Source organism: Erinaceus europaeus, chromosome 23 (assembly GCF_950295315.1).
Source record: "Erinaceus europaeus chromosome 23, mEriEur2.1, whole genome shotgun sequence".
Classification (NCBI taxonomy): Eukaryota; Metazoa; Chordata; class Mammalia; order Eulipotyphla; family Erinaceidae; genus Erinaceus; species Erinaceus europaeus.
In genome coordinates, this window is record NC_080184.1 from 126,368 (window position 1) to 142,928 (window position 16,561).

Consider the following 16,561-nt stretch of genomic DNA (forward strand, 5'->3'; position numbering starts at 1 on the left):
AAGGGCCCTAGGAGAGGCAGGGACCCCAGAAGCGGAGACAAGGTGAGCAGCGTGTGGAGCCAACATGAAGCACTTGCAGGTGTATTGGGGGTCCGGGACAAGGGGCTGCACATGGGAGCTCAATGTGGGTGCCTCCGAGAGATTGGGGTGTCTCTGCGGGAGGATACAAACAGAGGTCGGGTTGGGGACTCGGGTCACAGCAACCCCCAAGAACACCCCGGAGTACCCTCCTCCAGCCCCAGGGGAGCAAGCCTGCTACCACCAGGGCTGTCCAGTTCAGCCTCCCAGCCCGAGGGCCCCACTGCTCTGGCCACCCCAGGGCTAGCCACAGTCCAGGCGTCCAGCCCAGGCACTCACCTGGAGGGCCCCCTCCTACAGCCCCCAGCCTGGCAGGAAATGGGGGGTCCCTTCTCTCAGCACAGCCCCAAGCTCCCCCCTACTTCCAAGTCAGTATGAGCCATGGCCTGGGGGCCCCAGGGCAGCTCAGCCCCACCAAAGACAACAGGCACTGATTTCTCAGGAGAACAGAGTTGGGCCAGGAGGGCGGGGGCACATCCTGGAGGCCCCGCCGGGTTTCTGGGCAACTGAATGTGCAGAGAGGCCCCAGCAGAGGCTTGTCTTTGGTATGAGCAGGCCCTGCAGCCCGGGCGACCCTCAGGCAGAGTCCGGGACCTGGGCACAGGAGAGGCCCCCCGTGGGCCAGGGCTGAGCGTCGTGTCCTGGGGGGCAAGGCAGAGGGACCAGGGGTCAGTATACCTGAGTGCAGAGGGCCCCAAGAGCTGATGATCCCCTCCACCCCACTGTAGGGCTGCTGACCAGGACACCTGCTTAGCCTGGAATCCTCTATGTGGATGTGCAGATACCCCTTTCTGCTCCAGACCACCCCAGCTCCCCACAGGCAGCTATGTCCAGCACCAGGTCCTCCCCAGCCCACCCAGGGGGCCCTGTTCTGGATGGTTCCACCCTGGGAACCCACCTAGGCCTGTGGGTCTGGGTCTCTCTCTGAGCACACTTTCAAGGGGCCTGGTGGTAGGGCCCAGCCTCCACCCCCAATGGGGGTCTATCCTGGGGACTTGAACCCCTGAGGCAGGCACCCCTCCAAGACACACTGGCCTGGAGGGCAGGAGGCAGGAAGGAGGCATTGCCATGAGGACAGCCAGGTACCCAGAGTCCTTGGGGGAAAGCCCTTTCTGCCCGTGACTCTCCTCTCCTGCTGCCCCCTAACCCTGGCTCCCCGGCCCTCCTCACAACACTCAGCCTCATGCTCCCTCTGGGAGGGCCCGGGTGCCTCCTGCTCAGCCAGCCACAAAAAGCAAGCGCCATCGGTTACCATGGCAACCAGCAATTCCACTCCCAGGGAATCCACAGGGACTGCGGATCCACTCACAGAACCCATACCCGCACAGAGGGAGACACAGTCGGGCTCCCCTACCTCCCCGCCCAGGAAGACCCCCCCACACACAGCAGGAGGGAGACAGCCCTCCTCTAGAGGAAGGCGCTGGTAGACAGACACATGTCAGGGAAAGACCCAGATCCCCAAGGCTCCAGGTAGGCATGCAGGGCTGGAAACATGCAGAACAGGCCCCTCCAGACAGAAGCGGGAGCCAGAAAGAGCTGGGGGCTGCTAATGCAGGGGGCTGCCTTTGGGAAGACAGCAAGTTCTGGAATGAGATGAGGCATGGTCACATAACTGTGTGAAGAAACTCAAAGCCTCCAAGTTGTGGGTTCTGCGTGGGTGCGCTGGAGGGCCCTAGGTTCCAAGATCATCCCCCCACTCCCGCCCGACTCTGAGCTGAATTTTCCAGATACAGATACAGACAGAAAGAAAGACAGAAAGAGCAACACAGTGCCAACACTTCCCGACGTGCTGTGGGAGACTGAGCTGGAATCTGGGTCATGTGAGAGCAGACACCTCCCAGATGAGCTAGCTACCTGCCCCCTGGGCTCTCGCTGATGTTTTTCCAGCCTGCAGGACTCCATCACTCCCCCGCCCTTTTTCAAGTATAGACGGAAGATAGGAGACAGTGAAGGGGTGCAGAGAGACACCACAGAACCTCTTCACCCTGTACACGACGCCCCCATAACACGTTTCAGGAGCTTGGACCCGGGTCCTTATGCACAGGGAAGTGTGTGCCTAGCAGGCTGGCTGTCTCTCTCCAGCCCCACATCCCACCTAAAAGATCACCTGCAGTGCCTTGCACAAAGGCCAGGTTTGACCCCAGCACCACATGGGAGGCACTGAGGCACCTGGGGCAGCTCCAGGGCTGTGCTGCCTCACCCTCTTCTCCGTGTATGTATAAAGGGGCCCAGCTGGGCACCCACCTGGCTCAGGGCTCCCTCTTGACCACGCCACGCAGGTGCAGCTCACTCTCCGCAGCCATGATGGGCTGCCCGTTCTGCAGGTGATAGTCAATCAGGTGACTGATGCTGTCGAACAACACATCCTTGGTCCGCACCTGCAGGACCCAGAGGCTGAGTGTCTCCAGGAGAGCCAGCCCTGCCCTGCCACCCCCACCCCGAGCACTCAGGCCCAGAGATCTCGCAGCAGAGAAGCAGGGTGGCTCCGGGACTCCTATAGGAGACACGGCGGTGGGGGGTGGGGGCAGTGGCGCCAGTCCTGTCCAGGTCCTCGCCCCAGACCTGGGTCTATGTTTGGACGGAAGAAGCATCTTTGCAGGTGAAATTAAGAATCTTCTTTCAAGAGCCAGGGCTCACTCACAGGCCAGCATTTTCATTGTGTATATTCTATTTCTCAAGACATAATTATTCACAGGAGAAAGAAATGCAGAGCATCATTCTGACAGATGCCACACTGGGGATCAAACCCAGGACCATGCTTTGAGAATCCAGTGCTTTAGCAACTGTGCCACCTCCCAAACCACCCTTCTTTACGGTCTAGATAGTACAGAGAAACAGAGAAAAGACACCACCACCCTGCTCCATTATCCATGGAGCTTCCCCTGTGCCACTCTGGCTGCTGCTGGTGGTGCCGGGGCTACAGCCCAGGGCTGCCTGTGTGCATGGGGTGCAGCCTGCTGGGTGAGCCATCTTCCGTCCCTGGAAGCTCACAAGTGGACAGAGTGAATGACTTGTGAGCATCAGGTCCTGAGCTTGAGCCCCAGCATTACCTATGCCACAATGATGCCCTGCTTCTCTCTTGCTCTCTTAAACAAGGAAATGAATTTTTTGGGGGGGAGACCAACCAGATGGTGGCTCACCCAGTAGTGTGCACACGTCTCTAGGTTCAAGCTCTAGGTTCTACCTTCAGGGCTGGGGAGCCTCATGAGCAGTGGAGCAGTACTGCTTGTGTCTGTCCCTCTCACTCTATCAAAATAAACCAAATAAAACAGGAAAAGAAAGAGAAGCAGGGTCTTGCTGCCTGCAAGGCCAAGGCCACGAGGAGGTGCTGTGGGCTGTGGGCACAGGGGGCTCAGGAATCCCACCTCGGGGCCAGACTCCCAGGCTATCTCCATAGCCCTGGGGGTGGGGCCTGGGGCCTGCATTTTCACCCCATTTGGGAGGAAGCTCTGAAACTAGCTATCTCCCCATGGCAGTGTGTGTGTGTGGGGGGGGGGGGGGCGCCCTCTGGGGCTCCTTTTGGGAAGAAGAGATTTGACCAGGCAGCAGTGAGCTCCAAGCCAGTCCCCCACACAGGGGAGAGGGTGGCTGCAGCCCCACCTTGTGCACTGGTCCACTGGGCTCAACTAGGCAGACTCAGAAGGGCAAGTGCCGGGTATCTTCCCTGTGGGGAAATCACCTGCAAGATCTATGGTACTCTGATGTGAGAGATGCTTCATAAACTCCAGAACTCATAAATTGAAAAGCACTGGGTAAGTCTAAGATGCCTCAGAGGCCAAGAACACCAGGCCTCACTGGTGCACAGCAACTCAAAGACATTACTTCACGGACTGTGGGGAGAGGGGGCCTCCCTGTTCAATCACAAGGCAGCTCAAAGATGCTGTTGATGGATCTTTAAAAAATAACATCTCCCGAGTGCTGGGAAGTGGCTATCCTCACAGAGCACACATTTTGTCAAGCCCACAAGCCTGGGTTTGAGCCCCTGGCCACTAAATGGGAGCACCATTTGAAGGGGAGGTTTCATGAGCATTGGACCACAGCTGCAATGTTCTCTTCTCTCTCCCTCTCTGTTATTGAAGTAAGAGTAGCTTAGGAAGTGACCCAGTGGTTACAGCACTGGACTATCAAGCATGAGGTCCAAGTTCTATCTCCAGACTCGCATGTGCCAGATGGATGCTCTGGTTCTTTCCCTCTCCCCACTCCTCCATAAAAATATTCATTTTGTTTATTTATTTTTACCAGAGCACTTCTCAGCTCCAGTTGATGGTGGTGCAGGAGAACGAACCTGGGACCTTGGAGTTTCAGGCATGAAAATCTTTTGCAGAACCATAATGCTACCCCCACCCCCACCCTATAAATAACAAAAGCCAGCTGGGAGCAGTGGAATGAGACAGGTGCAAAAAATCCCAGTGGGAGAGAAAATAAACTATTTCTTTATGGAGATTGTTCAAGCTGTCAAGCTGTATTGGTGCTTTTAAAAAAAATCAGATTTTAGTAATCTGGACACAAGAAGTCTCAGTGAACCGAGGCAGAGCCTGTGAGCTCTCATACGCACCACAGTAAAGCAAGCATGGTATGTGGAGTGGTCGCCTGTGGGGAGGTGCACCCCACACTGAGACCTGTAGGGGGAGGTGCTCTGACCCCAGCTATGCAGGTCGAGCTCTAAACCCCAGAACTGCAGCTGCTGCGATGTCCACAGAGCCCCCCAAAGGCACCTGTGCAACCCCACACACTTCCTAGACCGCTGGGGGCTAAGGGATCCGAGGTCCTGGACGCAGGAAGTCACCCTACCCCCTCCCACCTGCCGACCCCTCCAAGCAGTGGCCCCCAACAGGTCCACTGTCCTGCCCTTAGCACACCCACACACCCACACTCAGGACACTCTAGCCCCTGGGCCTTGCCTACTACACAGGACTGAACCTTTAAATACCCTCAAGGTCCACCAGTAGCAGAAGCTGCCTGCCCCGCCCACCTCAAGCCTCACCCAGTCAGTGACACGCCCTCCAGGCCCACCAGCAGGTGGTTGGGCTCGCCTACACGTCACGCCCGCTCGAGACCACGCCCCCACGCCCAACAGCAGATGCCTGGCCTGGCCCAGCTGTCCTGCCCACCCCTGACCACGCCCACTCGCGACCACGCCCCCAGGCCCACCTGCAGGTTGAGCTAGCCAATGCGCCACGCCCACTCCAGGTCGTACACTCTAGGCCACGCCCTCTAGACCAAGCCCTCCAGGTCCCGCCCGCCCACCCTAGCCGCCTCCAGACCACGCCCCCAAGCCCACCAGCAGCAGGTGGTTGAGCTAGCCTACGCGCCACGCCCACTCCAGGTCGCACACTCTAGGCCACGCCCTCTAAGTCCACCCGCCCGCCCTAGCCCACTCAAGACCACGCCCCCAGGCCCACCAGCAGGTGCTGGAGCTGGCTGGCCTGACCCGCCCACCAGAGGCCCCGCCCTTACCACGCCCTCCGGGTCCACCAGCAGCAGGTGCTTGGGCTGGCCGGCCTGCATGCCGGTGAGCACGTACTGGCCTGGGTTGGTGACGCTATCGCGTACCAGGAAGTCCCCGTCCACCCGAAGCAGCTTCTCGGCCGCCCGCCGGCTCATCTGGCCATGGTACCAGGGCTCCTGCCGCAGCTGCTCCTCTGTAGGGGCGATGGGTGCCCGGCGGGTGGGGGGACTGGGCCACTGGTCCTCTATGAGAGCAGGGCCTGCAGCCACCTGGGAGCGCTCGTGCAGCTTGAGGGCATCCTCGAAAGGACCTGTGGGTAAGGATGCGGGAGGCCGGGCTGCAGGGGCGGACTGGTTCTAGAAGAGTGAGGTCCTTAGGTGGAACTTAGTAGCAGTGACTGGGAACCAGTACTCACTGGAACCTCCCCTGCATGGTGCCCCACCTGGGCCTGAACATGTCTTATGCCTGTCCCGTGCTGCACATGAGCCCCACCTGGGCCTCCCCGGCCCGGAGCCCATCACTGCAGAGGCTGTGGTGTGTGCTCAGTGCTCAGTGTGTGTGCTCAGTGTGTCCTGTCCCCAGCAACCCATCAGCCCCCAGGTTCCTGGGGTGCCCCCACCCCACATACGCATGTCGAACAGATCCTTCTTAGGGCTGTCCTCAGGCCGCGGGGTTTCAGGGGTGTCCAGGCCCTGTGTGTTGACATACAGGTGGTCCTCGTAGTCATGGGGGCCTCGGGCATCAGCCTGCACATAGCCGTCCCCTGGAGGGTTGGGTGCTGGGTCAGAACCCACGTGGGCACCCAACTGCACCTGTGACCACAGCGCCCCATCCCCAGGCTCACACCTGGCCAGTGCCCCTCCTTTCCACACAGCCCACCCTGAATGTGTTCATTCTCCACACTCAGAAACCCTGTCACAACAGCCACCGCCTGTCTCTGCTGGCTGCCTGTAGAACTTGGGAGAGGGCGTGGGTACTGGAGGTCTGACGGGCTGCCCAGAAGGCTGGGGCTCTGCCTGGAGCTCTGGAGCTCTCCTTGGAGCACTAACTGGCTTCCTGGAGCACTGAGGCTCTCCCTGGAGCACTGGGGGGACTGTTTGAAGCACTGGAGCTCGTCTTGAAACACCGACTGGATGTCTGGAGCATTGGGGCACTCTATGGAGCACTGGGGGCTGCCTGGAGCTCTGGGGGGCTGCCTGCAGCACTGGGGGGCTGCCTGGAACACTGGGGGGCTGTCTGAAGAACTGAGGCTCTCCCTGGAGCACTGGGGACTGTCTGCAGCACTAGGGCTCTCCCTGGAGCAGTGGGGCACTTCCTGGAATATTGCAGATCTTCTCGGTACCCACGGGTAGGTGTATTATGGCCTGCCACAAGTGCATGGTGCTGTGGGCACAGCAGGTGGCAAAATGCCCAGGTTCTGGAGGCTCTAAAGACAGCATGTGGATGCTGGCTGCCTCTGGGCACAGACTGGTCGTGGGTGGCCACCTGTGGGAGGGTGGTGTGGGAGGGGGCAGACTGAGCTGAGACCCACATCCAGCCTGCGTGAAGTTCACGGAGCCTGGGCTCTGGCCCTAACACCCCACCTGGTGTCTTGACTCTGAAGTCCTGCACAGCGGATGTGGCGACCACAGCAGGAGTTTGAGACTATTAGCATACAAATGAGGAGGTGCTTCAGAGAGGGGGGATGTGAGCAAGGGACTCTGAGCACGCAGGCCTCTTTGGCCGCTGCTTCTTCTCCTGGCCAGAAGCATCTCGGTGGAGGTGCCAGCACGGCTACTGCTCCTGGGAACTGAACACGTGTGACTCTGCTAGCCAGTAAACTTTTAGACCCCTCTACAGCCAGGAGCAACCTTTGCCAGAGCTGATAATTGTTTAACTTATGGGACTACACTTTTGCTAACTATACTCACAATTTTTGGACCTAGCGTACTCTTAACCCTTGATGATAAGTGCTTATTTTGCCTTTTACCTGTGTCACCCTAATAAACCTTGTATTGTTTAAACCAGTTCCCAGCTCCACCGCTGTGAATCCTTTCACACACCGCAGCAGCCCCCAACTCCAACCCCTCTTTTTAAGTTCAATTACAAGCGGATCCCAACCCCCTCCCTCAAGCAAAATTCTGGATTCATCAGAAGGGCAGGCAGCATGGACTGGAGAGCCTGAAAACCAAGGAAACTTCTGGAAGAGTCCAGTGGTGCCTACAAGAGGGGCTGGGAGGGGCAGCTGGGGCTCAGAGGCTCTTTGTGCCCCAAGTCTTCAGGTCATCAAGAGGAGGACTGAGGGGCACAGCCAGGGAGCATACCTGGGGGGTCCAGGTCCCACTGAAGCCCATGGGTATCCCTTCGAGCAGGAGATGGTCCCTGAAAAAGAGCAAGGGGTCCCCTGAGACACAGAATCCCCACTGCCAGCAGAACACCCCCAGCTCCCCAGCAGGAAGATACCATCTCTCACCCTGGCCTACGCCGCCCCCTCCTACTCTGACACCAGACTGTTCCCTGTGCCTACACACCTTCACTGCACCAGGGGCCCAGTCCACCTGTCAGAGCCCAGCCCCACACCCCCTCTGAAGAGGCCCCCGGGAAGCTTCCAACGTGTGCAGTGAACAGGCCTCGCTGTGTATTGAGACACTGTAACTCAGCCCTGGCACCTAGGGGAGTTCCTTGGATGGCGGAGCAGGGCTGTGGCACCTTGCCTGTCACCCTTTCCAAAGGGGGGGGGGGACATTGGGCAGCCTGGGATGGGGCACAGTGGCTAGAGAACTGGATCTCAAGCCAGAGTTGACAGGGAGATAACACAGGAGTTTTTGCAAAAGGACTTTCCTGCCTGTGGTTCTGAAGTCCCAGATTAAATCCCCAGCACTGCCACAAGCCAGAGCTGAGCAGTGCTCTGGTGAAATAAAAGAAAAGAAAAACAGATTGAATTAAAAAATAATTATAATAAATAAATAGCATTTTTTTAAGCATGAGGTCCTGGGTTCTATCCCTGGCATCACACATGCCAGAGTGCTCCTCTACTTCTCTCTGTGTGTTCAATAAATAAATCTCACTTTAAAATAAAAGGAGGAGTAGTCTCAGGAATAATACAGGACTGGGGAAACAAAACAGCACATGTAGGCTCCTAGCCCCAGAGGCCACAGGTTCAATCCCTGGCATCACATGTGTCAGAGCTGGGGTGTGTGGGGGGCGGGGGCCATACCTGGTTGAGAGAACATGTTACAATACACAAGGGCCCAGGTTCCAGCCCCCAGGGCCCCACCTGCAGAGGGGAATCTTTATAAGTGGTGACGCAGGGCTGCAGGTGTCTCTCTGTCTCTCTCCCTCTCTATCACCCCCTTCCCTTTCAATTCCTGGCTGTCTCTATCCAATATATAACGATTAAAAAGGACATTTACATTTATAAAAAATGTATTTGAAAAAAGAGAGAACTGAGAGGGGCTCTGGTGAGAATAGCCAAGTGTCTGGGTGAGGCAGGGGTGGGGGGACTGAGGCTAGGGAAAAGGCTGGGGGACTGAGGGGGGGTGAAGCTGGAGATGCTGGGCCTGAGACCTGGGGACTGAGGCTGAGCCAGAGGTGGGGGAAGGGCTGAAACTGAGGGGCCCAAGGCTGGGGACTTGTCCCCACGCCCCCACAGGGGCGACAGGAGTGGGTGGCTGACCTGGCCCCGGGCACAGGGCTGCGTGAGGGCCAGCCGTGAGTCCACCAGCCCGCCAGGGGGCGGCTCCTTGCCACGGACACTGTTGTAGTAGTTGTGCTCCGCGTCTTCACCCCCCCAGGCAGCAGCCTCGGGCTCCGTCAGCCTGGGGACAGACCACAGACAGGCAGGCAGACAGCGAGCTCACGGGAGAGATGCACCCAATCTGGGGGCTCTGGTGGGAGAGGCGTTGAACCCCCAGGAGCCGAAGCCCCGTAGGCGGGCCCCACCCAGGGGACTTGGGGTCACACCCAGAGCCCGTGCCAGGGCAGCCGGGGGCCTCCCAGCCCTGGTCCCAGGGTCCCTGTGCCCATCCCCAGGGGAGACCGGCCATACCCCTCAGAGGGCACAAGAGTCTGAGGGGGGCTGTGCAGGAACTGCTTGAAACGTAGCTCGAAGGCCTGCCCCACAGTGGAGATGACGCTCTGGGCCAGGCCCTCACAGCACTCCAGGATGTGGCAGGCTGGGGACAGGGATGGATGGGAGCGCTGGCTAGGACACCCCACATCCGAACACTCCCACCCCACCCCCACCCTGGCCGGCCCGCACCTCGATGATTCACAGGGTCCTTGGCCACGTAGGCCACGTAGTCAGTCATGTCCTGTAGGGACAGAGCAATGGAGGGCGCTATGCCGCCTGGGCCCAACCCTCCACGGGCAACAGGCAGCAGGCAGCCACCCCTGTCCCCTCCTCACCGTGTCTCCGCCGGACGCAAAGGAGATGGACTGCATGTGGTGGCTGGCAATGACCTGCAGAGAGACGCTGGTCAGGGGGTGGGGACGTCCCCAGCCTCTCCTGGGGCTGGACATGGAAGCCAGGCCACAGTGAGGACAGCCACCACCAGCCAGGGCACCTGTCTCACCACGAACAGAGCCCAGGTTCAAACCCCCGCACCACCTGAGGGAGCCACAGCTGTGGGGGGCAGGGGGGAAGAGGGGTATTGGAGATGATGTCTGTGTCTCTCTGGAGAGTGGCCCCAGAGTGCTAAGGCCATTCACAGCCCTGGCCACCCACAGCCATCACACTCACGGGAGACAGTGGGTCGCCAGCACACATCCTCATTTGCATGTCTGCTTGCACGTGGGCCCACCTGCATGCCATCTGCATACACACGTCTACTCGCAGCAAAGCAGCGTCCTCCTTTGCATACGTCTGCAGCCACTCCTCATTTGCATGCCCACTTTTTGCATTAGTATTTGCACGTCATGCATTTGTATGAGCATTTGCATACCCTCATCTGCATACCCCTCGTCTGCATATGCATTAGCATGTCCCTCATTTATAGGAGCCTGTGCATGATCCCTCATTTGCATGTCTGTTTGCATCTCTCCACACGCTCATCAGCCTGCTCCTCTGCCCTGCCTGCATGCTCATCTGTGTGTCTGCTTATCTGCATGCCCGTCTGCGTCCATCTGTCCATTCACATGATGCTTTGCATCCGTCCACTCGTCAGCAGCATGTCTGCTCCATTCATTCAGTCACCTGCATCTATCTGCATACCATCTGCCTCTGCCCAGCTCAGTCCCTCCAGGCCCCAGTGGCCAGTGATGGCTGGGCTAATACCCAGGCCCCTCCCCCCATCCTGTTGCCTCCTGCCCACGGGCCTGGGGAGGACTGGCTGGGGCCTGGGGCCTGCATGGGAGGGACGGGTGGTCAAAGCCCCCAGCTGCTCTGGACAGCTGTCCTCCTCACCCTGCCCCTGCTCCCTCCATGACCCTCTCCAACCATCTCCTGGTGACACCACTGCTTCCAGGAAGCCCTCTCTGATGCCCCAGTATCCAAGTCAACTCTGGTTGTTTCTCTAACAGAAGACTGTAAGTCAGAGTCTCCCCCTTGGCTGACCAACCCAGGGAGTCATCTTGGGGAGTCCTGAGTCTCACAAATGAAGCCAGCCTCCTTAGCCCCACGGTGATACTAAGGATGCCTATCCCAGTACCAGTGCACGGTGCACCCTGAGGAGGTGGCCCACACCTGGCGGGCATAATCACCTGGCAGGTGGCTCTCACCAGGGACTGGCCCTCATCTGGGGCTCACCCTCACCTTGGGCTGGGTCTCATCTCTGGCTGGCCTTGACCTGGTGGGTGGCTCTCACCTGGCGGGTGGCAGGCACTGAGAGGTTGAGCCCATCAATGGAGATGCTGATGGCAATACTCATGCCAGCAAAACGCAGATTGCTCCTTCCCAGGATGGAGGCCAGCGCCTTGTTGGGGGCCTGTGGGGTGAGGACTAGGATGAGCGAGAGGGCTGAGGACTGGGTGCCAGAGCTGGGGGTGCTGGAAGGTGGCCAGAGCTGGGGGTGCTGGGAGGTGGCCTGGGTGGCTGAGAGCAGAGGCTAGGGTGCTTGGAGGTGGCGGGTGGGGGTGCTGAGGACAGAGGTTGGCGTGCTGGGAAGTGGCCTGGGGGCTGAGAGCAAAGACTAGGGTGCTGGGAGGTGGTGGTGGTGGGGGGGGGCTGAGGACAGAGGTTGGCGTGCTGGGAGGTGGCCTGGGGGCTGAGAGCAGAGGCTAAGGTGCTTGGAGGTGGGGGGGGGTGCTGAGGACAGAGGTTGGCGTGCTGGGAGGTGGCCTGGGGGCTGAGGGCAGAGATTGTGGAGGAGAGGCACAGGGGTGGGGAAGATCCACAGTGCCCTGCAGCACCCCCAACAGGCAGGCGCCCACCCACCTTCTTCTTCCAGGAGCCCCGCACACCAGGCACGGCCTCGTGAAGACGGTTGATGGCCTCCCTGGGGGCGGGGGGGGGGGGGAGGGATGCTCAGAGGAGGGGCCCCTGGACAGCCAGCCGCCAGCCTCAGAGGATACCCTCTTCTCCCTAGCCTCTGTTTTCCCAGCAACCCCCCCCCCTCCTCAAGCCAGACTCAAAGGTACAGGGGCAGAAAGCCCAGGTGACAGGGCCAGCGAGTGTGCACAGAGCCCGCTGCCCCCCACACCCCCACACCCCAGGACACACACCCGCAGGAGAGGAGAAGCTGGGCCAGCCCCTCATGGAGGCTCAGGGGAGAGCCAGAGAGAGACCCAAACCCCAGGCCTGGGGTGGATGTCCAGGGTGGGAACCATCCAGACAGACTTCCTTGCAGAAGGGACATGGGAGCTGGGCTGTGGTGGGGGGCAGGGGGAGTTGCCTCTGGGAGGTTGGGTCATTCTGAACTAAGGCAGTATCCCTCTGATAGACATGAGGATGGGGAGTGCCGTGGAGGGCATTCTGGGCCAGGCTGCCTCCCCTCTGAGGGTGGGGGTGGGGGATGTTCTGGGCCAGGACTAAGTGGGGTCAGGCTGGGCTCACCTGGTGACCTGGGTGCGAGTGTTGAAGTCCAGGGAGCGCATTGAGCGGAGCACCTCGATGCAGCCCATGTACTGGGGGAAACAGCTGTCAGGAGCCTCCTCCCCTGCGAGGCTGGGTCCATCTGTCCTCCCTCCAGGACAGGGGAACACAGGGTGTGGCTCCTGTCCTCTCCCCACTCCAGGGCCCGGCTGGCGGAAATCTCTGAACAGGCCTTCACAGAGAGACCCAGGACAAGGGCCAGGGACCCCCGCCTCAGAAGCCAGGACCACCCTCCCCCCAGCCCAGGCCCCTAGTAGTATGATCCCACCATGAATGGGCCAGCAGCGGGAGCTATTGATGGGAATGGGGCTTCTGTCTGGGAGCATGCTGGAATGTTCTGGAATTAAAATGTATTCAGGGTGCTGGGGAAATAGCAGTGACTCTGCAAAAGACTTTCCTGCCTGAGGCTCCCAGGTAGTCAGACTCGAACAAGGTCTCTGGGAGAAAAACAGTTAATGCAGTGCAGAGCTGGCTCACCAGGAAGGGCACCACTGTGCAGAGAACTGAAGAGGCAAGAAGCCGAGGTTTCTAGAACTGAGGACCCGGGTTTGAGCCCCCAGCAGACATGTGGGAGCACCTGCACAGGGAACACTTAACAAGCTTGGAAAAGTGGGGTGGGGGGCTCTCCCACTCCCTCCCTCCCCCTCTCCCTCTTCATCTCTCCCTCACTGTAAAAACAAGAGGTCTGTCCAGGAAGCAGCTTAGTGGTAGCTGGGTCAAAGCCCCAGACCTGAGGGTGAGCACAAAGTGAAAAGAACTCATCATCCTAGGGCAGCCCAGGCAGGGTACAGAGATGAGAATGCAGGACTTCAGGGTTCTAGGTGCGGAGTTTGATCCCTGGCATCGAGTGCGCCAGAGTGATGCCCCTTGTGCTCATGAATAATTTAATATTTTAAAGCTGTATTTACTTATTCACGAGAGACAGGAGAAGAGAGAAGCAAAGCCTCTCTCTGGCACATGTGATGCCAGGATGGAGCTTGGGACCTCACATCTGAGAGCCCAGTGCTTTATCCACTGTGCCCCTTCCCACACTGCAATTAGTATTTTACTTAAAAAGTGCCCAGGGGTCTCGAGGTAGCTCACCCAACAGAGTGCATGCCTTACCATGTGCTGCCCTAGTCCCAACTCAGGCACTACATGGGAGCACCCTGGATGGCACTGGGGAAGCTCCAGAGCTGATGGAGCTGGGCTAAGGTGTCTCTCCTACCCCTGTCTGTCTCTCAAGATGTGGAATAGAAACTGGGCTGGAGTGGTCCAGGAGGTGGCACAGTGGATAAAGCATTGATTGGATTCTCAACCATGAGGCCCCAAGTTCGGTCCCCGGCAGCACATGTGCCAGAGTGAGGTCTGGTTCTTTCTCTCCTCCTATCTCCCTCATGAATAAATAAATTCTTTTTTAAAAAAAAGAGGGAGCCGGGCTGTAGCGCAGCAAGTTAAGCGCAGGTGGCGCAAAACACAAGGACCGGCGTAAGGATCCCGGTTTGAACCCTGGCTCCCCACCAGCAGGGGAGTCGCTTCACAGGTGATGAAGCAGGTCTGCAGGTGTCTGTCTTTCTCTCCTCCTCTCTGTCTTCCCCTCCTCTCTCCATTTCTCTCTGTCCTATCCAACAACAACTACAACAATAAAAAAAAAAAAAGGGCAACAAAAGGGAATAAATAAATTAAATAAATATAAAAAAAGAAAGAAAGAAACTGGGCTGGAGGTGCTGGTCATGGGCGTGATGGAGAGGATATGCTGGACACTGGACATCAGCTGAGGCGGGCCTGATGGAGAGGGGACACTGGACACAGGCTGGGGGTCATGATGGAGAGGGGACACCGGACACTGGCTGGAGGGGGGTCCTGGAGGAGAGGAGGGATGGAGAGGGGACACCGGACATCAGCTGAGGCGGGCCTGATGCAGAGGGGATGCTGGACACTGGCTGGGGGTCATGATAGAGAGGGGACACCGGACATCAGCTGAGGCGGGCCTGATGGAGAGGGGATGCTGGACACTGGCTGGGGGTCATGATGGAGAGGGGACACCGGACATCAGCTGAGGCGGGCCTGATGGAGAGGGGATGCTGGACACTGGCTGGGGGTCATGATAGAGAGGGGACACCGGACATCAGCTGAGGCGGGCCTGATGGAGAGGGGATACTGGACACTGGCTGGGGGTCATGATAGAGAGGGGACACTGGACACTGGCTAAGAGGCGGGGTCCAGGAGGGGGTGGATGCTGAGAGGTCACTCACAGGTGTCCCCGGGTGCCCAGGAAGCAGGCGGGGAGCTTCTCCCCGGGCTGGGGTTAGGAGCGCACTCACCCGCACGATGTATGAAACCCCAGGCCCCAGGACCCTGGCGTCGGGGTGCAGCCAGCCGTGCGCCGGCCGGTGGATAAAGCTGCCCTTGCGGGTCCACTCGTCCGCGGCGTCCGGGGGCGTCCCCCGAGCTCCCCGCGGCCCCCGGCAGCGGCCGAGCGCGGGCAGGGGGCAGGGCGCGGAGCAGCGAGGCTCACAGGCGGCCAGCACCGCGGCTGCCAGCGCGGGGACCCCGGGCGGGCGCGCGGGCTCGGGCTGGGGGTGTGCGCCCCCCGCGCCTCCCGCACGCCCCGGCCCGCGTCCCAGCAGCCCGGCGGGGGCGGCGAACTTCCACTGAGGCATCCGCGGCAGCAGCGCGCAAAAGGTGGTGGGCGCCTCGGGCTCAGGGGGCGCCTCGGGCTCAGGGGGCTCAGGGGGCTCAGGGGGCGCGGGGGCCGCGGGGGCCGCGGGGGGCGCGGGGGGCGCGGGGGGCGCGCGCGCGCCCGGACCCTGCGTCATGGCCGCCTCCCCGCCTCCCCGCCCCGGTGATGTCATCTCGCCCAGCGCGCAGCCGCGGGGGGCAGCGCCCCGGGGACCCCGGCCGGCCGCGGGAGGGGCAGCACCCGCCCGCCGCCCCGCTTCTAACCGGCGGGGTCGTGGGCGGGCGGCGGCCAGTGAGTCTCCACCCTATGGAGCCCCACCCTAGGGGGCCCCCGACCCGCCCGGGGCCGGGGAGCCAGGCTCCCGTTGATCTCTAGCCTGGGAAACCGAGGCTCTGTTGGGGGGCGGGGGTGCTACGGGGCGCGCGACGGGATCCATGGGCCGGGGCCTCTCCCTGGCTTCGGTTTCCGCGACCCCACGTGCACGTCGAGAACTCGGGGTCCGTTAGCCCCACCCGGCCTCGGGGTGAGGGGGTGGGGGGTCCTGCCAGGGGGCGCGGTTACCGCACCCCTCCCCCAGCCTCGCCAGAACAAAGGGAGGGGCCGGGGCGAAACAGGGGCGGTCGAGGGGCCGATCAGCTGGGGGGGGGGGGGGCGGAGAGGTCCGGCTTGGGGCGAGGGAGCAAGGCGAGAAGGGGTTGGGGGGGGCTGGGTGAGGGACAGCGTGGGGGCCCTGGGCGGCGCTGGGAGGAGGAACTGGGCCAGGAGGGGCGTGGGGGTGGGCTGGGAGAGGCGGGAGACAAGACTAGGAGGGGAGGGGCTTTGGGGGACCTGGGCAGGGGTGGAAACCCTGGGTGAGGAGTGAGGGGAGCTGAGCTCGGAGGGGCAAGGAGAGGAGGGGGTGTCTTGGGGGTCGTCCTGGGAACCAGTTCGGCCCGGACACTGTTAGAGTCCGTTGGGCGTGGCCTCTGAACGCGATGGTTGGGAGGTGGGCACCGTTCAGAACCTGGGGGTGCTGTGTCTGCTGTGGATGGCTGTATATAGGGTGGGCCCTTGTGAGGGGCTGGTGGGACTCCTGGACATCCTTCAAAACTCAGCCCAGTGTGCCCTCCGCCGCCCACTGACAGCCCTGGGTGGGTCCCTGTCCCCTGGGCCGAGAATGTATGGCGGGGTCCTCCTGCGTGAGAACAGAGGGGGACAGGGGACATAGCGTTTATTGGCGGGGTCCTCCTGCGTGAGGACAGAGGGGACAGGGGACGACATCGCGTTTATTGGGGGCGGGGTCCTGCGTGAGAACAGATAGGGACAGGGGACAGCGCGTTTATTGGGGATGGGGGGGGGTCCTGCGTGAGGACAGAAGGGACAG

At 60.5% G+C, this 16,561-nt stretch overlaps 1 protein-coding gene across 2 annotated transcripts; it reads right to left on the reverse strand.

Moving 5' to 3' along the window:
- Positions 1-52: 52 nt before the first annotated feature.
- On the reverse strand, positions 53-15,681 carry SHC2 (SHC adaptor protein 2). 2 transcript variants are annotated; one of them, XM_060181426.1, is made up of 13 exons: positions 14,840-15,681; positions 12,498-12,568; positions 11,880-11,940; positions 11,311-11,430; positions 9,914-9,967; positions 9,768-9,819; positions 9,555-9,681; positions 9,183-9,324; positions 7,831-7,888; positions 6,156-6,290; positions 5,536-5,837; positions 2,323-2,456; positions 53-719 (listed from the first exon to the last, which is right to left on the reverse strand). In XM_060181426.1, the coding sequence occupies exons 1-12, from the start codon at positions 15,368-15,370 to the stop codon at positions 2,328-2,330; spliced, it is 1,782 nt and encodes a 593-aa protein (XP_060037409.1). In that variant the 5' UTR covers positions 15,371-15,681; the 3' UTR covers positions 53-719; positions 2,323-2,327. The 2 variants fall into 2 exon arrangements, with proteins under 2 accessions (XP_060037409.1, XP_060037410.1); XM_060181427.1 differs by having other exon boundaries at positions 12,498-12,627; positions 14,840-14,952.
- Between the last annotated feature and the right edge of the window lie 880 nt (positions 15,682-16,561).